At 46.5% G+C, this 22,289-nt stretch overlaps 1 protein-coding gene across 1 annotated transcript; it reads left to right on the plus strand.

The window, feature by feature from the left end:
• Positions 1–5,785: 5,785 nt before the first annotated feature.
• LOC100217097 (uncharacterized) lies at positions 5,786–11,409 on the plus strand. The gene is given in 8 exon segments (NM_001143466.2): positions 5,786–6,158; positions 7,721–7,791; positions 8,117–8,198; positions 8,778–8,893; positions 8,983–9,582; positions 10,066–10,128; positions 10,230–10,307; positions 10,990–11,409. Coding segments are annotated over 8 exon segments (1,170 nt in total). The 5' UTR covers positions 5,786–6,109; the 3' UTR covers positions 11,101–11,409.
• The last annotated feature ends 10,880 nt before the right edge of the window (positions 11,410–22,289 follow it).

The raw sequence follows: 22,289 nt of genomic DNA on the forward strand, positions 1-22,289 counted from the left end.
TAGCCCATCACTCATATGTACGACACACAACAACGCACACACGTTTGTAATTCACACATCCTCTCTGTGTCGGCTCCATCCATTTGTATTGCAGCCATCTCCGGTCTCTCCAATCCACAATTCAGCCCCTCCTTTGATTTTATTCTGGATCCGCCACTGGCACTGACATATTAAGAGGCGCTTGATTTGTTAAACTCAATATTAAGGGGGTGTTTGGGAGTGGAGTATTTTTCTCTGCTTTTAGAGAATATTGTGGTATATGTGATATTTTTTATAATATGGTGTCGTTTGGTAACATCTTCAAAAACTATGTTTGCAAAACTGTGGTTTTGGCTATGCTACAGTTTTCTCACGGTATTGGAAACTTAGGTCACTGTGGTAAAAAATAATGTGGATATATGTTGACATTTCAAAATGGTAGTATTGGTTTTAAAATAATTTGTTTATAAACATGGGCTAAGTATTTCTTTAACTATGCGTATACTCTAGATAAGCTTTGTTTGACATGGAGTCACGGAGCATCCAAGAAAAAAAAACCACGTCACATCGAGAATCCCCAACCCGTTGGCATCAGGGCTCGACCGTTGTGTAGCGGGCAGGTTCATTTGTTCTTTTTTCTTTGTAATGGCAGGAGATTGCTTTGCTCACAAATAATACATGACGTTGATTCTGTTCATATTTTTAATCGTATACATGCCATCAGCTATACTCTATTTGTAGAAAGTATATGTATCAATCGAGTGTTTTAACACTTGGTTGTTCTCTCTTCTTCTCTAAACATGTAGCCTTTGGAGAAAAAAAACTCGATGGCCATGACGACAGCCAGGGAGGAAGAAAGAGATGACGCCAGACACGGTAAGGAGCTCCACGAATACCCTTATTTGAGGCGAGGCCCGTTACTGGCGTTTTTTTCCGTGAGGTGCAGGCCTGCCTGCTGAATCTCGCCGTCAGATATCTAAGGGCCCAGGAGAGACCGATAGGCCCAACTGCCTAACGTGCACAGCGGGCCCAGCCAGAGATCGCAAGGGTCCTGATGCCGTCGTGCCGCTGCCGCCCCCCACAGCCTGAGCCCGTCATATCACGGCCAGAAAAAGCCTCCCACTACACTACCCATCCGATCTGATGATAAAAAGAGAGAGAAAGTAAAAAAAAAAAGAGGCGGAGCAACAAAACGGACACCCTTTTTTTGCCCTCCTAGACCAAACAATGTAAGTACGTACACTGGACAGGATTGGAAGTTGGAACAAGGAACAGCAGTGATTAGACTTGAGCGAAGCAAACAAAGGTACTCCACTCTCGGCGTCGGTTGGTTTATATTGGACGATGACGGTGAAAGCTCAACTACAACCACCGCCACCGCACAAGAAACATGAGCCGTCTTAACAGCAGCAGTAGTACTATATATATATATATATATATATATATATATATATATATATATATATATATATATATATATATATATATATATATATATATATATATATATATATATATATATATATATATATATATATATATATTATTTAGAGCCCTAGGCTCTATTTAACTACAGGAAGCCCTGATCAGGTGCGCAGACCGCACCAGACCCTTTTTGGTTTATTGTACCTAACTGTGCTTACGCTAAATTATAATACGAGTTATGCTGATGTGTGTATCAGTTTATGCAAATATAGTCTGCGCATATTACGTGCATCAGGCCCACGATCCGGCCCACGCGTTCACAATTATTCAGTCCCACGCCGACACTATAAAAACACCCCCACGCCGCCAGGGATTAGGTTTTAGCGGCGGCGGCGGTTCCCTCGGGCGTGCGAGCGGCGGTAATCCTGGGGGCCAGCAGCGGTGTCGCCTCGAGGCAGGCGACCGACGGTGGCGCTCCACCAGGAACGAGCGATGGTGGCGCTCCACAGGGAGCTCGCCCGCCTCGCCGCCAGGTCCGTCGCGCGCCTGCCTGCTGGGGCTGGGCTCGGCGGGAGCGGAACCGCCGAGGAGGCCGAGATGGCCGCCGCGCTCATGGACGTCGCGGCCGCCAGCGTCGCCGCCTCCGCCGCCGTGTTCTCGACCGTCACGTCCGTGTCTGCCGCCGCGTCGTCGTGCTCGAACAAGAAGGCCCCGACGGCCTTCATGGCTGCTGCCTTCGCCAAGAAGCCGGAGACGCCGACGACGGCCGATGTCGCGCAGGAGAAGCACGAGGAGCTTGAGCGATGCATCGACGAGTGCGAGAGCGGCAGCAAGGTGGTGTTCAGGAGCATTGTTCGGAATAGGGTTTCGTTGCTCAACATCCATAGTCCGGCGATCTAGAGAATCGATCTCTCATATCAGTCGCCATCACAATTTAGTTAACGACTGTTGTATACTATGCTACATACGTATATATACAGTGTAAATACACGTTGAAACAATAGAGAATAAAGATATATATGTGCAGTTGGAAATAACACAGAAATTCAGTCAGCATGTATAGCCCCAGGGTAAATTATTAAAACTGTACTACTGTAATCATCAGGAGGGCATTATTTTAAATGTTGTATGATTTACGCTAAAATTCACACTCATTTACGCTGTTTTAGCTCACGTTTTACGCTGGAATCCGCCCGAGCAGAACCCGCGAACTGCGGCTATAAATTAAAATTTATTTCCTTCTACTAATGCTCCTCAAACCGTAACTGTCCCTTTATTTACGCGATTATGCAGCACGTCTTTCCTTATATCAAACCGGTCAAGATTTATATAATGCATGGTTTATGCTATCATGTTACACATCGTTATGCAGTCGTAAACGGTTTATTTACGCATCGTTATGCAGTTGTTAACCACCGCCAATATCACAGATACGAACGTGGACGAGCGGCTGTAAATGAGAATTTGTTTCCTCCCGTAACTGTGCCTTTATTTACGCGAACGTGGGGCACGTCTTTCCTTATCTCAAACCGGTGGATATTTAAATGTTGCATGGTTTACGCTATCATGTTACACAGCGTTATGCAGTCGTAAGCGGTGTACACATGGTAATATTTGTTCCCGTGATTCGTGGCCCAAAAGATTCTTTCTATGCATGATTTATGCACATTTCTACATATATTTATGCATGCGTATATTGTCTGTCATATGCATGGCTGACGCATGCTGGCGTACAGTGGGCCGACCGCGACCTGGTTGGCGTCCTGGCTGGGGCTTCCCCCACTAACGGAAGCCCAGGGCTTCCATTACTTCTTCCCTATATATATATATATATATTATTTTTCTGTCTGACTCATATAAATAATTGAATAAATTCTAAATATCAGTATTAAATAAGATATGTATTATGATTATGGTTTGATAGTATTTGGATTGTCGACGGGATATTGACATAGCTTAGGTCTTATTCGATTATTCCTATCATATATGGATTAGATGAGATTAAAAAATATAAAAGATTTTGACTTATTTGAGATTTAAGCCTACTTAAGGTCTTGTTCGGTCTGAGGTGGATTGATAGGGATTGGAAGGATTTTTTTTATAGGAGGGGGTTTTAATCCCCTCTAATCCCGCTCAATCCAACCTTAACCAAACAAGGCCTAAATCTCACCCAACATACATGGATTGAGAGCAAAAGGAACAAACCCTTATATTGTTATTCATTGTCTCTACATGAAATTGTCAAAAAAAATGACGAATGATTGTGTCTATCTACACCCCCTTAAGCAATGGTAGAGTAAGGCAATTAAGATAGTGTGTCATGTTCTGAATAAAGTGTCCACAAAAACAAAAAATCATTTAAGAAATAAAATATCCACTTATAGTTAACAATTATAAGGGGGTAGTTTATTTAAAATATTAGGTGAGGTGAGTGGTTGCACATTTGGTTTTCCTTTTAATCTCTTTATTAAAAAGGCCCGGGGCTGCAATCTTTTATATATATACTTATATACATACCCTAAAGTCTGAAAGCGTTTGTTGGACCACTTTTTCTTTTAAAAAAAAATACGATACATAGCATGAGCACAAAAGCCAAATAAGTATATACATACAGAGAGAGAAAGGACGTACTAACCCTCCTTATATTGCCAAACAGCTGTTTACGTGCAAAGGCGATCGACTCAACAATAATATCTAGCACTGGCTTTTGGCAAAAGAAGTGCTTTACTACAATTTAAACAACTCTTAATCATGAACCCGTGCCATTACATCATTGGATTAATTAAACTAAATAAAGAGAGTGCACGAGGACAAATGTAGGTTTCTTCCGCTCTTCCCTATACTACGGCTTGCTCCACACCAAGATGGTGGCTGTCAATCATCAAAGTTGCTAAACCAAATCACATCATCTTACTTCTAATAAAGAATTACTAATTGTCTGCTGTAAATTAATATATATAAGATGAACCGACTTGAACCAGAGAAAACTGGTGTACTAACCTACTTTTAGATCAGAATCACAATGCCAAACTGTTTTATTACCGACCCAGTTCTGAATCAAAACTGCTTGATGCACTCTTCAAGCAAGAACCAGAGATTGTTGAACAAAACTTTTTAAGAACCAGCGCGCGGGGTGGTGAGAGATTGATGTTAGATGCATCGTTATTTTTTTTTCTTTTCTTCCTAATGATAAAAAGGACACGAACCAGTGGCACATATCTCGTTTTTTGCCAATGGAATTGGCGGGTGGATGATTTTCGAGACTATTCCTCCCCTGTTGCTACATTTATGGAGAAAATAGATTCAGATAAGAACTTTGTAAAGTTTAGAAACTTGATTTAAGGAGTTTTTTTGTTAATGTTTCTCTAAACCAAAATATAGGACATGTTTTTCTGGGACTAGTGGAGATGCCTTAGGGCATGTACAGTGGAGAGACACCAAAACGGTTCTCCAAGCAGAGGAGACAACTAAGAGACTCTATTGTACAATGGAGTGTCTATAAACGTAGTCTATTAATAAATACAGAATTAAATGTATTTGTATAGCATCAGATCGATAGAACAGACGACAAATTCGTACAGTAGGAAGTGAGGCGTCTGTTGTTACTTGGTTTACGAGCCAGAGGCGTCTCTTCACGGAGAGACGGCTCTAAGATTTTTTTGCAAATAACCCTCTAAAACACCTTAAGAGCCCCCACATTAAACACCACTGTACATGCCCTTAGATGCTCGCCCTTGCACGTTGACACGTCGCTACCCCATTTACCTGTGCCAAGTGCCAACTGCCAACACAGATAACTTGACACAGTAATAAAACAACAAGAAACGAAGATCACCACCACCGGAGCAAGCACGCGGCCAAATCAAATCAAAGCAAAGCCGCAGCTTCCGCAAATCCGAACCGGCCAGCTCTCCTTTGCAGACGTGCAGCATCCGGGCTGACGGTGACCAGCCAACCCGGTGCGCGCGTCCAGCCTCCACTCTCCAGGTGGCGCCGCCCTACTGGACCCACCGTACCGTTTGCGTTTGACGAGCACGAATCCCCCGTCCCCGCACTGGTATGCTTTGCTCCTCCAGCCGACACGGCGGTGAAGGCGGCGTGGTCCACCTGGCAGCCTTCGCTTCAGAAACCCACCCCCAATCTATCGCGGATTTACGAACGAGGGCTACTTCCGTCGTGAGCAAGTGAAGGGTGTGTCACTGCGGTGGACGTGGACTGGTGGGAGTAGTGCGTACTGCGTAGGGACCAATCTGCAAAAGGTTCTGTCAGCTGGACCCCACACCGCGAAAAAGGAGGCCCCACACAGCCAGGCCCAGACCTGGGATACGCTCCGCGTCCCCTAGGTACTCCCAACTCCCTCCCAAACCCCGTCCAGCCCAGCCGTCCCACCACTTCGTCAAAATCGGCGCGGTGCGACGAGAGCGACCGCCTTCCGCCCTTTCCTTCTTCCCTCCCGTCGTCTTCACTCCGACGCCTCCCCTGCCGCTACCGCTATTGCCTATTGGGAGGGCGGTCCCTGTCGCGCGCGACGCCGAGGCTTCGTGACGGGGACACGCTGCTAATTTGTAGCGCACCACACGCCGGCTCGGCCTCGGTTGCGCCTCGCCTCGCATCGCATCGCCTCGCCACGCCACGCCAGGGGATTACTGGCGGGCAGCGCTCGTGCTTGTTGTGCAGCCGGTGCGTCTGCTCGTGGCCTGCGGCGATGGGGCAGGACCTCGTCGAGATCCACCCGCGCGAGCTCCAGTTCACATGTAAGTCCCCGCGCCCGCTCGCCTGGCCTCATCTGCCCACGCCGACGAACCGCACATGACGCTGCCGCCGGCGCCGTGCTTGGCTTGCGGGGCGTGCCTGTCTGCTTCGCTTCCGTCTTCCGTTGGCTTTGCTCACGTTTTCTCCCCCTGTCGCGGATCGTCCGTGTGTGTGTGTGTGTGGCGCCAAGGTTTATGCATGACGCTGTCTGATGATTCGAGTTTTTTTTTTTTGCGGATTTGATGGTTTCCTGCGCGTGCGTTGAATTGATGATCATAGGCGCGGAGTGAACTAGTACTGTTGCGTTTGCTTTGGGGGATCGGTTTCCGAACCTGCGATGTACTCGATGGAGTAGGAGCCAAGCTAAAACCCCATCGTGAATCCGGGACGCAAACGGTTTCGTCCACCTTGCTTTCTCAGACTCGGTTGTAACGGTTCCATGAACTTTAGAGGATCACCTCGCAGAATCTCTCTCTCGGCAGATTTTCGAGGATCCAGACCCAAATCGAGGCAACAAGCCTAGCCTTTACTTTGTCAGTAATGTGTGGCAGTGCCGACTGTAGAGCCTGTATCTTTTCTTCCACCCCACTACTTTAGTTGGTTGCTTCCATTCTGTTCGTTTGGTCACATACAGGTAGGCTTTGTGGTGCGAGTGGTTGTAAAAGTCCGGTGGCTGCTGCTGCTGGTGGGGCGTGTGTCAGCGTGTTAGGGAAGCATGGAAGGACCTGCTTGGATGTTGGCTCTTGTTAACATGAATGAAAGCGCACTAACGGCTCACACTACGCCTGATATTAATTTGTGTTGAGAGAAGGGCCTTGATGACAGGAAAAGTGTGGTAAGCTTTATTATGAACATGATACATTATTTGGTATCCCTAAACTACAAATGTGTTGCGTTGCGCTTGGGCCGGACCTGGATCAGAGTACAATCATAGCTGTAACTGATTCTGTCTCAAAAAGGTTGGGTTGCACTATTATGTGAAAAATAGAAAAAGACACAATGAGTATGCTAAAAGTAATAGTTGAGGAACCTGTAGTGAAATGGTATGTTACTGATCGATCTATAAGAAAGTGCACTTGAGTTTTTTTATTTTTCCCATCACTATTTTTGCTCTGGCCTTTGTGAATACAGGTAACACATTAGTCAAACATCTGCGTTATCAAATGGACTTTGTGACTCTCACAGGAAAAATCTAACTGTCTCTCGCAGATACCTAACCTATCGTGTTGAAACATTAAGGGCTATTTTGTGAGTCCAAAAACCGGAGTGGATTGGAGGGGCTAAAATTCTTAGCCCCTCCAATCCACTCCGGTTTTTGGACTCACAAAATAGACCTAAAATTGTTCGGCTGGTCAGCTTGGTTATTGTACTGAACTCAGCATTCTTTTTTTGAAACATTTCTGCATTTCTACATCTTTGTTCTGGACTTCTAATCGTGCTTTAAAATGCATTAGTTTGTTTTCACTAGTTTTGCCATTTCATTTCAAACCGTGGCCTCTGTATTTGTTTTTTTATTTTTAAATGTAAATCTGACCCAGTTTTCCCAACTCTGTGTTGTTTTCAGTTGAGGTGAAGAAACAAAGTTCATGTGTTGTCTGCCTAACCAACAAGTCCAACGAATATGTTGCTTTTAAGGTTTGTCAACAACCTTGACTTACCATCTTAAACGTCTTGTTTTCTACTCTAGTCTTTCTCCAATCATGCTAATGTTTTGATATAATTATATCCATTACTTGATATAACTCAGAAGTTATTTTCTACACATAGTTAACATATTAAACAATTATCCATTACTTGATATAATGTTGAGTACATAAGTACAAACTATTATCCAATTAAGTAATTAGTTTCTGATGATATTATAGCTAGAATTAGATGTTTTGTTGCTTGTGCCTTGTTCTGTTCTGTTATTGTTTTGAGCAAATTCTGATCTTGTTTTCCTTTACCTCAAATTGACTAGGTTAAAACGACATCCCCTAAAAGATACTGTGTTCGACCAAATACCGGGGTTATCCTTCCGAGGAAAACATGTGAATTCACAGGTGTGCATCTGCGCTCACTGTTATTGATAATGGTTGTGTTTATTGAAGTAGGACCATGTTGACAGTACTCTGCTATCATATGAGCATACTTCTAAGAATTGTGCTTACATTGGGTTTAAAAGTCAAAAGAGATATATGTCATAGCCATCTTGTCCGATGTCATTTTGGCGAGTCTGTTTGGGTTTTCAAGGCAAACATTTCCCACCAAATTTCACTATGTGGTTACTAGTATTGGCATTTGAGAGGTGGAAGCACAATAATAATTGACAAGTAAAGGAAAAAAAGGCAATTCAGTAGTTGTTAACATCCTCTTGGAGCCCTGGTGTACATGAAGCTAAAGTGATAAGTTTCATACTGGTGGTAGTAATTCTGACTCATATTTGATGTGCATTATAAGTGGATTTCTTCTTTACTTTCACTGGCCATTAAATAAACAGCCGTGCTTGCTATTGGTACAAGGGCAATAGTTATTAAACTTTTCTGCCTTTTGTATACATTGTCAGTTTTCTTTCTTGCATTGGCTACATTATTGTTTCATCTTATTCTATCTGTGCTTGCTTTTTTTACTTATATGTGTAGTTACCATGCAAGCGCTCCGGACTGCTCCACCAGACATGCAATTAAAGGACAAGTTTTTAGTACAGACCACAGTTGTTCCTTATGGCACATCTGATGAAGAACTCGTTCCTGCCGTTGTGAGCACCTAGCTATAACCTTTAGTTACAATGTTGCATAGTTCATGACATCTGTTTAAACTGTAAATCTCACTGATTTTTCTTATCAGTTCTCCAAAGAAACTGGCAGATACATCGAGGAAAGCAAATTGAGAGTTGTTCTTGTTAGTTCATACCAATCCCTCGAAGAGCAACCCACTAATGGAATTCATGACACTGAGCCAGCTGTTGAAGTTCCTTTACTGAAAGAGATGCCAAATTTAGGGAGCGAAGTACCAGATGTTGCAAAAGAAATTCCTGCCCCTCTGGTACAAGGTCCAGCAATTGTGACCGGAATACCTTCACCTGTCAAAGAGGTTCCAGGCCTGAGAGAAATTCCTGTGCCACTGAACGAAGCACCAACTTTATTGGCAGAATTTCCTTCCCCTCAAAAAGATCCCTCTGCTATTACAGTTGAACATGCCTCTAATGTTACAATTGAGCATGCCCCTGCTATTTCCATTGAATCCCCACCTTTGAAACAAAGTGTTCCAGTTTTTAAGGAATCTCCTCTGAAACAAAGCGTTGCAGTTTTTAAGGAATCTCCTCCTTTGAAACAAAGCATTTCAGTTTTTAAGGAATCTCCTCCACTGGAGGAAACTACTCCTAAAGAAGCTGTTATGCTAAGTGACCGAGGGCTTTTCAATGTGCAGAATCATCAATTATCCCATGTAAGTTTCCATTATCTAGTGTACACCATATGCCGATTTCCCTAAGTTTAGCTTAATACAAGCGAATGTTCAGTAGAGCTGTTAAACATGTTTTTGATACACTAGTCACAACTCAGCTTCTAGCCCAACAGAGTCACATACACCCAAGCAGAACCAAGCCTTAATACCGGTAAGATTTTGGCAAAAAAACCCACCTGTTTTCTACTGAACCTTTATTAAAAAAACAGTTATGAAATACAATGGTGAAGAGCTACTTAGAAAACTGGATTGAACTTCAAAATGTGGCCCTCATCTTAGGTCTACAGTTCTGATTTTTTTCTTCCTCAGAACCACTGCCTTGAAGTCAACATGTAACATAAAACTCTTGTGGTTGTAGCTCTTGTTGGGTTTCGTGTCTAGCCTACCCAACTTGCATGGGAATGTTTTGTTGTTTTTCTTTTTGTACAGCAATGTGTTGACTTTCTCCTTATACATATGTACCAGGTAACAGAAGATGTTCAGAATATGAAATCAAAGCTCAACAATCTTGAATCAAAATTGGAAGAGGTAAGCTGAACACCATGGGGTCTTTTCCATTACTTGAACAAGTATCAGGATTAGATTTTCACTAAATGATGAAGATACTTCAATATGTTTCTATTTTGTAGGCTGAAAAGATGATAATAAGGCTAAGAGAAGAGAGCAGAAATACCACCCAGGAGCGGGATGAGCTACAGCAAGAAATGGTATGTGTAGAACTTCATCAATATTTAGATCGCCATCTGGAAAATGCAGAATAACTATATATAGTTTTGCTTAAAAGAAAGAACATTCAAGCATAGGCTTTTTAACTTGACTGATAAATAAGAAGCATGAAAGATCTAAATGCCTTTCAGTCACAACCCCCTTTTCCCATCCTGTTACTTTTTGGCCTGAAATTTGTAGGTGTGAACTAACACATAGTCACAATGAATGAAAGGGGCTGCACATGAATGCATCATGCCGTTAATTGGTTCTGGTAGATTCTTGGTGCCATGTATGAAATGCTGTTAACTTGCATTTGTACCAGATGCTGGAGGAGACATCCATCCAGAATTTCATTTACTAAATGGTCCCCATATGTACCCAAATTAAAAAGGTCCCCTGATAGAATTTGAGGACCAAAATTTATTGATGCATTCATTTTCCAATTTGTGCGTTTAGATCTGGAGGGTCGACTGATAGTCAGCTGATATCTTATCCATGTTTGAAACTGAGGACTGAAGATACTCTCTGAACTCTCATGTTAACCGAATCGGTGTTGCAAACTTCTCACTGTCGAAACTGCTGTTTTACAATCATTGGATTTGCTTTGGTTTATGCTTCAGTTATTACATATTGGTCATATTTTGCTTATACTATTTCTAATATGATGCATGGTCTGTCCAGGTATTCCTAAGAAAGAAGGGAACCGCAAGGAGTCAAATGGGTTTCCCCCTGCTCTTTGTGGTGTACGTGGCGCTTCTTGGTACCTGTATCGGTTACCTGCTCCGCATATGAGTTCCAAACTTCAAAAAAGTTCAGCAGATGGGATATGCTTCGTATGTGGGCAAGACAATTGAACGGCAGTTGCACTCCAAAATGTTGAGGGGTGAATTTATTAGCATTATTAGTTCGGAACTTCATATGGTTTTGCACATAACAGCAGTGCCAAACTACCATCTGCCTGTATGTATAGAACAGTTACTTTTTTTCGCGTTTTATAGAACCCACCCAAAAGATGTCTGCTGCCTCGTAGACTAACCTGGGATTCTTCTTCCATCTACCTAAGATTTTTTTTTACACTTTACTGGATTCGCTTGCCCTGAATCGGTATTGGTCTTTTGTGTAACTATTTTTACACCTGGTTTCGTTCCAGTCTAATATCCTGGCCTATAAAGGCACAAAACAGTGTACCAAAAATCCAAGAAAGTCAGGAATTCATGGTTGCGTAGTTCGTGTCAAGATACCAAGATGTAGTAAGAGCCAGTCTAATTGGAATCCCATCGGTGTTCATGCAACGAAAAGCAGGGAGCATACAAAGGGAGATGGGCACGCACAGCGACCTGCAAACAGGAGCCCTTTGAACATGATGGGCTCTGCAGGGGACCAACAGGGTACACCTGTTAGTATCTATATTGTCTAGGATCGATTCCTAAGTCTCTAGAATATCAATCCGTAACTGAAAGCAACCTCGATGACGAGTAGATCTGATCTACTGATAGGAATTGGGAAACACATCTTATTGTTGTTGTTGCTATCTTCATACCGTTGTTCTGCAGAGAAGCAGCTGTTATCGGGATCCGAGCCGCTGTAGGTTGTCGCGTTTTCAGACACTCTGACGACTAGGCGATGGGGACCTCTGGGGACTAGGGTTTTGGGGCGAGGTACTAGCGCTAGTCTTTCCTGCGACCCCTTAGTCCTATATATATATATATATATATATATATATATATATATATATATATATATATATATATATATATATATATATATATATATATATATATATATATATATATATATATATATATATATAGTGTCGTGTGTCTGGGGCTCCAACCGAGGTTTGCGTGGGCCCTCCCGATCAAGGGCCCGATTAAAAGGAACGATAGTTGGGTTAAGCCCAATCCGGTCTCTTTGACCGGTTGTAGAGGACACACCCAACAATCTCCCCTTTGTTCTCTACATTCCTTATACTCAACTTTTCTAGATTCCATCCCTCGACAAGTTTACACATAGAGACCAATGCGTGACAATGACCGATTAAGTATCATCGCACTCATTGACTACAACATGCTTGCCTGCTTCAGAACGAAAAAAATACTTTATTTGGTTGCAATCTATAGCTCCTTTGATTCAAGATCATAGGTACTCCCTTAAACCCATGCCGGCTGCGTGCTTACTAAACACGCTGGGTGGAAGACCTTTTGTGAGCGGATCCGCTAGCATCTGCTATCTTCTGTTATGCTCATCTTTTATGATTTGATCCTGAATCTACTCCTTAACAACATAACACTAAAAGTCAATAAACTTGGCAGCGCCACATGACTTGCTGTTATAGGAGTACGGTACCGCTGGCTCATTGTTGCAGTAAATTCTCAGTGGTCACTCTATGCTATCAACCACTCTTAATCCGGGTACGAATTTCTTTATCTTTATTGCCTGCCCATTTGCCTCATGCATGCTACAAACTCAGCGTGCATTGTCGACGATGCTATCGCTGTCTGTTTGCAACTTTTATAAGAAATAACTCCCCAGAGATTCCTCGAAGTAGGGAACTAGATCTTCTGTTTGTTAGCATGAGACCATTTTTAGTACCTTGGAGGTACATTAGAGCCTTCTTAACTGCTTAACAATGTTCTATACCTAGGTTGATCTGATATCTCCCAAGCATCCCGGTAGTAAATTCTAAGTCAGGGTGAATATATATTTGAGCATACATAATGCTTCTAATAGTAGAAGCATATGGTACTGATTTCATCTGATATTTCTGACACTGAATCTGGGGACACTGATGATTCCCAAACTTATCACCCTTGACTATTGGCGCAGACATGGTCTTACACTGATGCATACTGTACTTCTTTAATACTTTTCTATGTATGACTTCTATGAGAGTTCTAATACTCCATTATGTCTATTTCTGTGAAATTCTATTCTAGAACATAAGAGGCTTCTCCTATGTCTTTTTATATCGAAGTTCGAGGAACAAAAACTTTCTGTTTCCGCCAGTAGATCTTTATCACTACTAGCAAAAGAAAATATGTCATCGACATACAGAACAAGGAAGATATACTTTCTTTTTCCTTAGACTTCGCATAAATGCAATTGTCTTCCTCGTTATCCTCGAAACCAAACTTTCTGATAGTCTGATCAGACTCGATGTACCACTGTCTGGAGGCATGTTTTAATCCATAAATGGACCTCCTTAAGTGATATCCCTTGTTTTCTTTTACTGCTCACGACAAAACCTTTTGGTTGTGCCATGAACACATTTTTCTGTTAACTCTCCATTTAGTGATGTTGTCATTACATCCATCTGATGGAGCTCTAGATCAAATGAGCCACAAATGCCACAATGATCCGAAATGAATCTTTTGTTAGGACGGGTGAGAAGGTTTCATGGCAGTCAATGCCTTCTCACTGTGTGAATGTCTTGGCCATAGGTCCTTGTATCTTTCTATATTCCCTTTGGAGTCACGCTTGGTCTTCTAGACCCACTAATTTGCGCTTCTCATAACTGTTTCATATGTAGTGGGATCACCTTCTGCATGGATGTCCTCACACATATAAATCTCATCACTTTCTATGTCTACACTTGTGTAAACTCCTTAATCATCAGGAATCGCAGATTGTTTAGACCTTTGAGACTTTCTTAAAACTTAATTCTAGTTCTGGTTCGTTCGGGGGCTCCTGCATTGGTGTGTCACTTGGCGCAACAATACCACTCTCATGTGAACTCTCCTGTGCAACCGACTCAGAAGAGCCAGACTGTGCAGAAGGTGAATTGACTTACTCTGTGGTAGTTGCACTTGGTGATGCGATATTTGCAGCAGGGGTTTCACCTCGAGTCGTTACAACTGTTGGTGGAACCACAGCGGGTATCGAGAAGTATGGTTCTTCAACCATCGGAATCGGGACATACGTCCTCTTTTCCTGAAGGTCAACCTCTCTGAGTACCTTACTCCCCTTAATCATGTCATCTTCTAGGAAAATGGCATGTCTGGTTTCTATAAACTTGGTTTGTCTGCCTGGACAGTAGAATCTGTAACCATTCGATCTCTCAGGGTAGCCAATAAAATGGCAGCTAGTGGTTCTCTCATCTAGCTTTTCCTGTCCAGGATTAAATATTCTAGCTTCTGCTAGACAACCCCATATGTTGAAGTAGTTGAGCATGGGCTTTCTGCCAGTCAACAACTCATATGGAGTTTTAGCCACTGATTTACTAGGAACTCTATTTAGTATATGCATGGTGGTTTTTAAAGCCTCCATCCATAGACCGAATGGTAAGTTAGAGTAACTAAGCATCCTTATTACCATGTCCATCAGTGTTCTATTACACCTTTAAGCAACCACATTCTGTTGCGGTTCACCAGGTGTTGAATACAGAGCTACAATACTATTTTCACTTAGGAACCTCGCAAAAAGATCCTGGGACATGTCCATACTCAGTATGGTGCCCACAATACTCCCCAACATGATTTGATATGACAATCTTTGTGTTCAAATCGTGTTGTTTTTCTACCTCAGCCTTGAACTTTTTAAACTTGTTCTATCCCTTAAAAATAGGGTAAATATAATCGTAGCAAGAGTAGTCATCTGTGAAGGTTATGAACAAGTCAAACCCATCTACTGTCCTAACTGGAAAAGGACCACATACATCTATATGAATAATTTCTAACACTCTCGTACTGTGCATGCAATCTCTACATCGCTCTAAGTCTGTGAAGTCTAGGTGATGGAGAATCCGTCCCTTAACGAGACTTCTTTTCTCCCCCTCGAAATATGGCCCAAACGATAGTGCCATATGTCGGGGACCATAATTAGGGGTACCCTCAAGGCCCCTAAATCTCAGCTGGTAACCCCCATCAGCACAAAGCTGTAAAGGCCTGATGGGTGCGATTGAATCAAGGATCGGTCCATTCAAGGGACACGATCGTGCCTCGCCCGAGCCTAGCCTCGGGCAAGGGAAGCCGACCCCGGAGAACCTACGTCTCGCCCGAGGGCCCCCCTCCAACAACGGGCACAATATCGGCTCGCCCGAGGCCCAGTCTTCACCAAGAAGCAACCTTGGCCACATCGCCACGCCGACCGACCAGATCGCAGGGGCATTTAAAGCAAAGGTGGCCTGACACCTTTATCCTGACGCACGCCCACCAGTCGACAGAGCCGAAGTGACCGCGGTCACTTCGCCGCTCTACTGACCGGTCTGACAAGAGGACAGCGCCGCCTGCGCCGCTCCGACTGCTGAGCCACCCGGCAGAGTGAGGCTGACAGCAGCCAAGGCCGGCCTCGGGCGTCATAGGAAACTCCGCTCCGCCCGACCCAGGGCTCGGACTCGGGCTCAGCCCCGGAAGACGGCGAACTCCGCTCGCCCGACCCAGGGCTCGGACTCGGGCTCAGCCCCGGAAGACGGCGAACTCCGCTCCGCCCGACCCAGGGCTCGGACTCGGGCTCAGCCCCGGAAGACGGCGAACTCCGCTCCGCCCGACCCAGGGCTCGGACATGGGCACAACCCCGGAAAACGACGAACTCCGCCTCGCCCGACCCTAGGGCTCGGACATGGGCTCAGCCCCGGAAGACGACGAACTCCGCCTCGCCCGACCCCAGGGCTCGGACTCGAGCTCGGCCCCAGGAGGCGACAAACTCCGCTTCGCCCGACCCCAGGGGCTCGGACTCAACCACAGCCACGGAAGACAGACTCGACCTCGACCTCGGAGGAGCCTCCACATCGCCCAACCTAGGGCGCGGACCGACCACGTCGACAGGAGGCGCCATCATTACCCTACCCCGAGCTGACTCAGGCTACGGGGAACAAGACCGGCGTCCCATCTGGCTCGCTCCGCCAGATAGGCAATGATGGCGCCCCGCACACTGTGTGACGACGGCGGCTCTCGGCCCCCTTACGGAAGCAAGAGGACGTCAGCAAGGACTCGACAGCACCGACAGTTGTCCTCTCGCCGGGCTCCAGCACTCCTCCGATGGCCACGACACCACGCGAACTGGGCGCCAAGACCTCTCCGGCTGCCACGAGGGCATGTACTTAGGGCACTAGCTCTCCTCCGCTAGATGCGTAGCACTCTGCTACACCCCCATTGTACACCTGGATCCTCTCCTTACGCCTATAAAAGGAAGGACCAGGGCCCTCTTACAGAGGGTTGGCCCGCGCGGAGAAGAACGGGATGGCGCTCGCGCAAGGCCGCTCGCTCCCACTCCCGCGTGGACGCTTGTATCCCCCTACTGCAAGCGCACCCGACTCAGGCGCGGGGCTAACACGAAGGCCGCGGGATTCGCTCTCTCTCACGCCTGCCTCCCTCTGGCTGCTTCCTTTCCCCCCTTCGCGTTCCGCCTAGCGTCGACCCATCTGGGCTGGGGCACGCGGTGACAATTCACTCGTCGGTCCAGGGACCCCCCGGGTTTCGAAACACCGACAGTTGGCGCGCCAGGTAGGGGCCTGCTGCATGTTGATGATCAGCTTCCCGTCAAGCTCCAGATGGGCAGTCTCCAGCAACCTTTCCAGCCCGGGACAGTGCTCTGTTTCGGGAATCTTGAGTTCATGTCCCTCGACGGCAGCTACGACATGATACTCCTTCCCCCGCCGTGCGATAGCGGCAATGGCGGTCGACAACCCGCTCGTCGACGGGGAAATCGATGACGCCTTCCCCACGTGGTGGAAGGACGACATTCGAGCTTGTCCCGTCCCCTCCCCCGCCGACGGAGGAGGAGGCGGGGCAACCAAGGCCAAGCGGGAAGCGGCACCTCGTTGGCTGTCGAGCGAGTCGACGGTGCCGGCGCCCCAACGGAGGGCGCGTCGGGCGTCGATCTCGCGTCTGAGACAAAGACGAGCGCCGCCTCCCCGCAACGCGCCGATCTCAAGCAAACGCACGACGCCAGCACGCTCGCGAAGGACTTGCTGGGCGTCACCCTCGTACCTGAGACGACGGTGCAGTCAGTCCCAGACGCGACCTCGTCACCAACCGTCGACCGAAAGGTACCGACCGATTCCCATCTCGTGTCTTTTGGATTCGGCCTCGACCCACCAAGCGACTCCGCTTCGGTGAGCACTTTCATAGAGGCGAGTCCAAACCTTCTGGGGTATCGTGTGCGATCACCCTGGGACCGACTGACGGCCGACTCGACCTACGAGCCCTCGGGGTCCGAGGAAGATGGCTAGCCCGACCTCTGTTGGGATTTCTCCGGACTTGGTAACCCCGGTGCCATGCGGGACTTCATGACCGCATGCGACTACTGCCTTTCCGACTGTTCTAACGGTGGCCACGGCCTCGGCGACGAGGACTACGGCCCAAGTCGTGAATGTTTCCACGTCGATCTAGGGGGTCCTGGTGAAGGCAACCATCTTGGTATGCCGGAAAACAGTGATCCCCCTAGGCCCGCGCCTCGCGTTGACATCCTTCGGGAGCTAGCTGTGGTCCTCGTCCCGGCGGGGGGTGCTGACCCACAGCTCGAGCAAATCTGCGAGAGGCAGGCCAGGCTCGACGAGGGAGCAGGAACGCTTGTGCCGATCCGCCGGGACATCGGGCAGGAATGGGCGGTCCAACCCCCGGTCGGAGAAGCGTGTCATCTCCCCTAGGACATCCAGCACCGCATCGCCGACAACGTCAGGGTGAGGCCACCGCAGGATTCCAGCGGAGTCGGCCAGAACCTGGCTGCAGCAGCAATGCTCCTCCGCGCGATGCCGGAGCCATCAACCACCGAGGGGCGACGTATCCAGGGAGAGCTCAAGAATCTCTTGGAGGACGCCGCGGTCCGACGGGCCGAAAGCTCTACCTCCCAAAGGCAGGGGTTCCCCTCGGAACATCGCGCCGCGACTTCCCGACTCATGCGGGAAGCCTCGGTCCACTCCGGGCGCACGCGCAACACAGTGCTTGCGGCCCCGGGTCGCCTCGGCAACGAGCGCCATCACCACGGCCGTCGGGCCCACCTCGACGACAGGGCACGCCAGGGCTACCACCCCAGGCGTGGGGGACGCTACGACAGCGGGGAGGATCGGAGTCCTTCGCCCGAACCACCCGGTCCGCAGGCTTTCAGCCGCGCCATACGACGGGCACCGTTCCCGACCCGGTTCCGAACCCCGACTACTATCACAAAGTACTCGGGGGAGACGAGACCGGAACTGTGGCTCGCGGACTATCGGCTGGCCTGCCAACTGGGTGGAACGGACGATGACAACCTCATTGAAAGTCGCCTAGAGGGGGGGTGAATAGGGCGAAACTGAAATTCTCAAAAATAATCACAACTACAAGCCGGGTTAGCGTTAGAAATGTAAACGAGTCCGCGAGAGAGGGCGCAAAACAAATCGCAAGCAAATGAAGAGTGTGACACGCGGATTTGTTTTACCGAGGTTCGGTTCTCTCAAACCTACTCCCCGTTGAGGAGGCCACAAAGGCCGGGTCTCTTTCAACCCTTCCCTCTCTCAAACGGTCCCTCGGACCGAGTGAGATTCTCTTCTCAAATCAAAGCCGGGAATAAAACTTCCCCGCAAGGGCCACCACACAATTGGTGCCTCTTGCCTTGATTACAATTGAGTGTTGATCACAAGAGCAAGTGAGAAAGAAAAGAAGCAATCCAAGCGCAAGAGCTCAAAAGAACACGGCAAATCTCTCTCGCTAATCACTAAAGCCTTTTGTGGAATTGGAGAGGATTTGATCTCTTCGGTGTGTCTAGAATTGAATGCCTAGCTCTTGTAAGTGGTTGAGAAGTGGAAAACTTGGATGCAATGAATGTGGGGGTGGTTGGGGTATTTATAGCCCCAACCACCAAACTTGACCGTTGGTGGAGGCTGTCTGTTCGATGGCGCACCGGACAGTCCGGTGCCCCTGCCACGTCATCACTGCCGTTGGATTCTGATCGTTGGAGCTTCTGACTTGTGGGCCCTCCTGGATGTCCGGTGCACACCGGACATGCACTGTTCCTTGTCCGGTGCGCCAATATGGGCGCGCCTGTCTTCTGCGCGCGCAGAGCGCGCAATAAATGCGTCGCAGGTAGCCGTTGGCGCCGAAATAGCCGTTGCTCCGCTGGTACACCGGACAGTCCGGTGCACACCGGACATGTCCGGTGAATTATAGCGGAGCGGCTGCTGCCCGTTCCCGAGGCTGGCGAGTTCCGGAGGCCGCGCTTCCTTGGAGCACCGGACACTGTCCGGTGTACACCGGACAGTCCGGTGAATTATAGCGCGCCGGCCTGAGAAATTCCCGAAGGTAGCGAGTTCGAGTTGGAGTCCTCTGGTGCACCGGACACTGTCCGGTGTACACCGGACAGTCCGGTGCCTCCAGACCAGAGGTGCCTTCGGTTGACTCTTTGCTCCTTTGTTGAATCCAAAACTTGATCTTTTTATTGGCTGAGTGTGAACCTTTTATACCTGTATAATCTATACACTTGAGCAAACTAGTTAGTCCAATTATTTGTGTTGGGCAATTCAACCACCAAAATTAATTAGGGACTAGGTGTGAGCCTAATTCCCTTTCAATCTCCCCCTTTTTGGTGATTGATGCCAACACAAACCAAAGCAAATATAGAAGTGCATAACTGAACTAGTTTGCATAATGTAAGTGTAAAGGTTGCTTGGAATTGAGCCAATCTAAATACTTACAAGATGTGCATGGATCGTTTCTTTCTTATTTAACATTTTGGACCACGCTTGCACCACATGTTTTGTTTTTGCAAACTCTTTTGTAAATCCTTTTCAAAGTTCTTTTGCAAATAGTCAAAGGCAAATGAATAAGATTTTGAGAAGCATTTTCAAGATTTGAAATTTTCTCCCCCTGTTTCAAATGCTTTTCCTTTGACTAAACAAAACTCCCCCTAAATGAGATCCTCCTCTTAGTGTTCAAGAGGGTTTTGATATATCCTTTTAAAATACTACTTTCTCCCCCTTTTGAACACAATAGGATACTAATTGACACGAAGTTTTTGAAATTGGTGGTGGTGCGGTCCTTTTGCTTTGGGCTCATGCTTTCTCCCCCTTTGGCATGAATCGCCAAAAACGGAATCATTAGAGCCCTTCAAGTGCTATCTTCCCCTTTGGTCATAAATAAATGAGTTAAGATTATACCAAAGACGAAGTCCTTTTGCTTTCTCCCCCAAAGATGGAGAGTCTCTTGGAGCGACGGCGAAGGATGAGTTACGGAGTGGAAGCCTTCGTCTTCGCCGAAGACTCCAATTCCCTTTCAATACACCTATGACTTGGTTTGAAATAGACTTGAAAAACACATTAGTCATAGCATATGAAAGAGACATGATCAAAGGTATATAGAAGAGCAATGTGTGCAATTTAACAAAAGAAGTTCCTAGAATCAAGAATATTGAGCTCATGCCTATGTTTGTTAAAAGATTGTTCATCAAGAGGCTTGGTAAAGATATCGGCTAATTGATCTTTAGTATTAATGTATGAAATCTCGATATCTCCCTTTTGTTGGTGATCCCTAAGAAAATGATACCGAATGGCTATGTGTTTAGTGCGACTATGCTCGACGGGATTATCCGCCATCTTGATTGCACTCTCATTATCACATAGCAAAGGGACTTTGGTTAATTTGTAACCGTAGTCCCACAGGGTTTGCCTCATCCAAAGCAATTGCGCGCAACAATGTCCTGCGGCAATGTACTCGGCTTCGGCGGTGGAAAGAGCGACCGAATTTTGCTTCTTTGAAGCCCAAGACACCAAGGATCTTCCCAAGAACTGGCAAGTTCCCGATGTGCTCTTCCTATTGATTTTGCACCCTGCCCAATCGGCATCCGAATAACCAATCAAATCAAATGTGGATCCCCTAGGATACCAAAGCCCAAACTTAGGAGTATAAGCCAAATATCTCAAGATTCGTTTTACGGCCGTAAGGTGAGCTTCCTTAGGGTCGGCTTGGAATCTTGCACACATGCATACGGAAAGCATAATGTCCGGTCAAGATGCACATAAATATAGCAAAGAACCTATCATCGACCGGTATACCTTTTGATCCACGGACTTACCTCCCGTGTCGAGGTCGAGATGCCATTGGTTCCCATGGGTGTCTTGATGGGCTTGGCATCCTTCATCCCAAACTTGTTTAGAATGTCTTGAGTGTACTTCGTTTGGCTAATGAAGGTGCCCTCTTGGAGTTGCTTCACTTGGAATCCTAAGAAATACTTCAACTCCCCCATCATAGACATCTCGAATTTTTGTGTCATAATCCTACTAAACTCTTCACATGTAGACTCGTTAGTAGACCCAAATATAATATCATCAACATAAATTTGGCATACAAACAAGTCATTTTCAAGAGTTTTAGTAAAGAGTGTAGGATCGGCCTTTCCGACTTTGAAGCCATTAGCAATAAGAAAATCTCTAAGGCATTCATACCATGCTCTTGGGGCTTGCTTGAGCCCATAAAGCGCCTTAGAGAGCTTATAGACATGGTTAGGATACTCACTGTCTTCAAAGCCGGGATGTTGCTCAACATAGACTTCTTCCTTGATTGGTCCATTGAGGAAGGCACTTTTCACGTCCATTTGATAAAGCTTAAAGCCATGGTAAGTAGCATAGGCTAATAATATGCGAATTGACTCAAGCCTAGCTACGGGTGCATAGGTTTCACCGAAATCCAAACCTTCGACTTGGGAGTATCCCTTGGCCACAAGTCGAGCTTTGTTCCTTGTCACCACACCATGCTCATCTTGCTTGTTGCGGAAGACCCATTTGGTTCCTACAACATTTTGATTAGGACGTGGAACCAAATGCCATACCTCATTCCTAGTGAAGTTGTTGAGCTCCTCTTGCATTGCCACCACCCAATCCGAATCTTGTAGTGCTTCCTCTACCTTGTGTGGCTCAATAGAGGAAACAAAAGAGTAATGTTCACAAAAATGTGCAATACGAGATCTAGTAGTTACCCCCTTATGAATGTCGCCGAGGATGGTGTCGATGGGGTGATCTCGTTGGATTGCTTGGTGGACTCTTGGGTGTGGCGGCCTTTGCTCTTCATCCTCCTTGT

Source organism: Zea mays, chromosome 3 (genome assembly GCF_902167145.1).
Source record: "Zea mays cultivar B73 chromosome 3, Zm-B73-REFERENCE-NAM-5.0, whole genome shotgun sequence".
NCBI lineage: Eukaryota > Viridiplantae > Streptophyta > Magnoliopsida > Poales > Poaceae > Zea > Zea mays.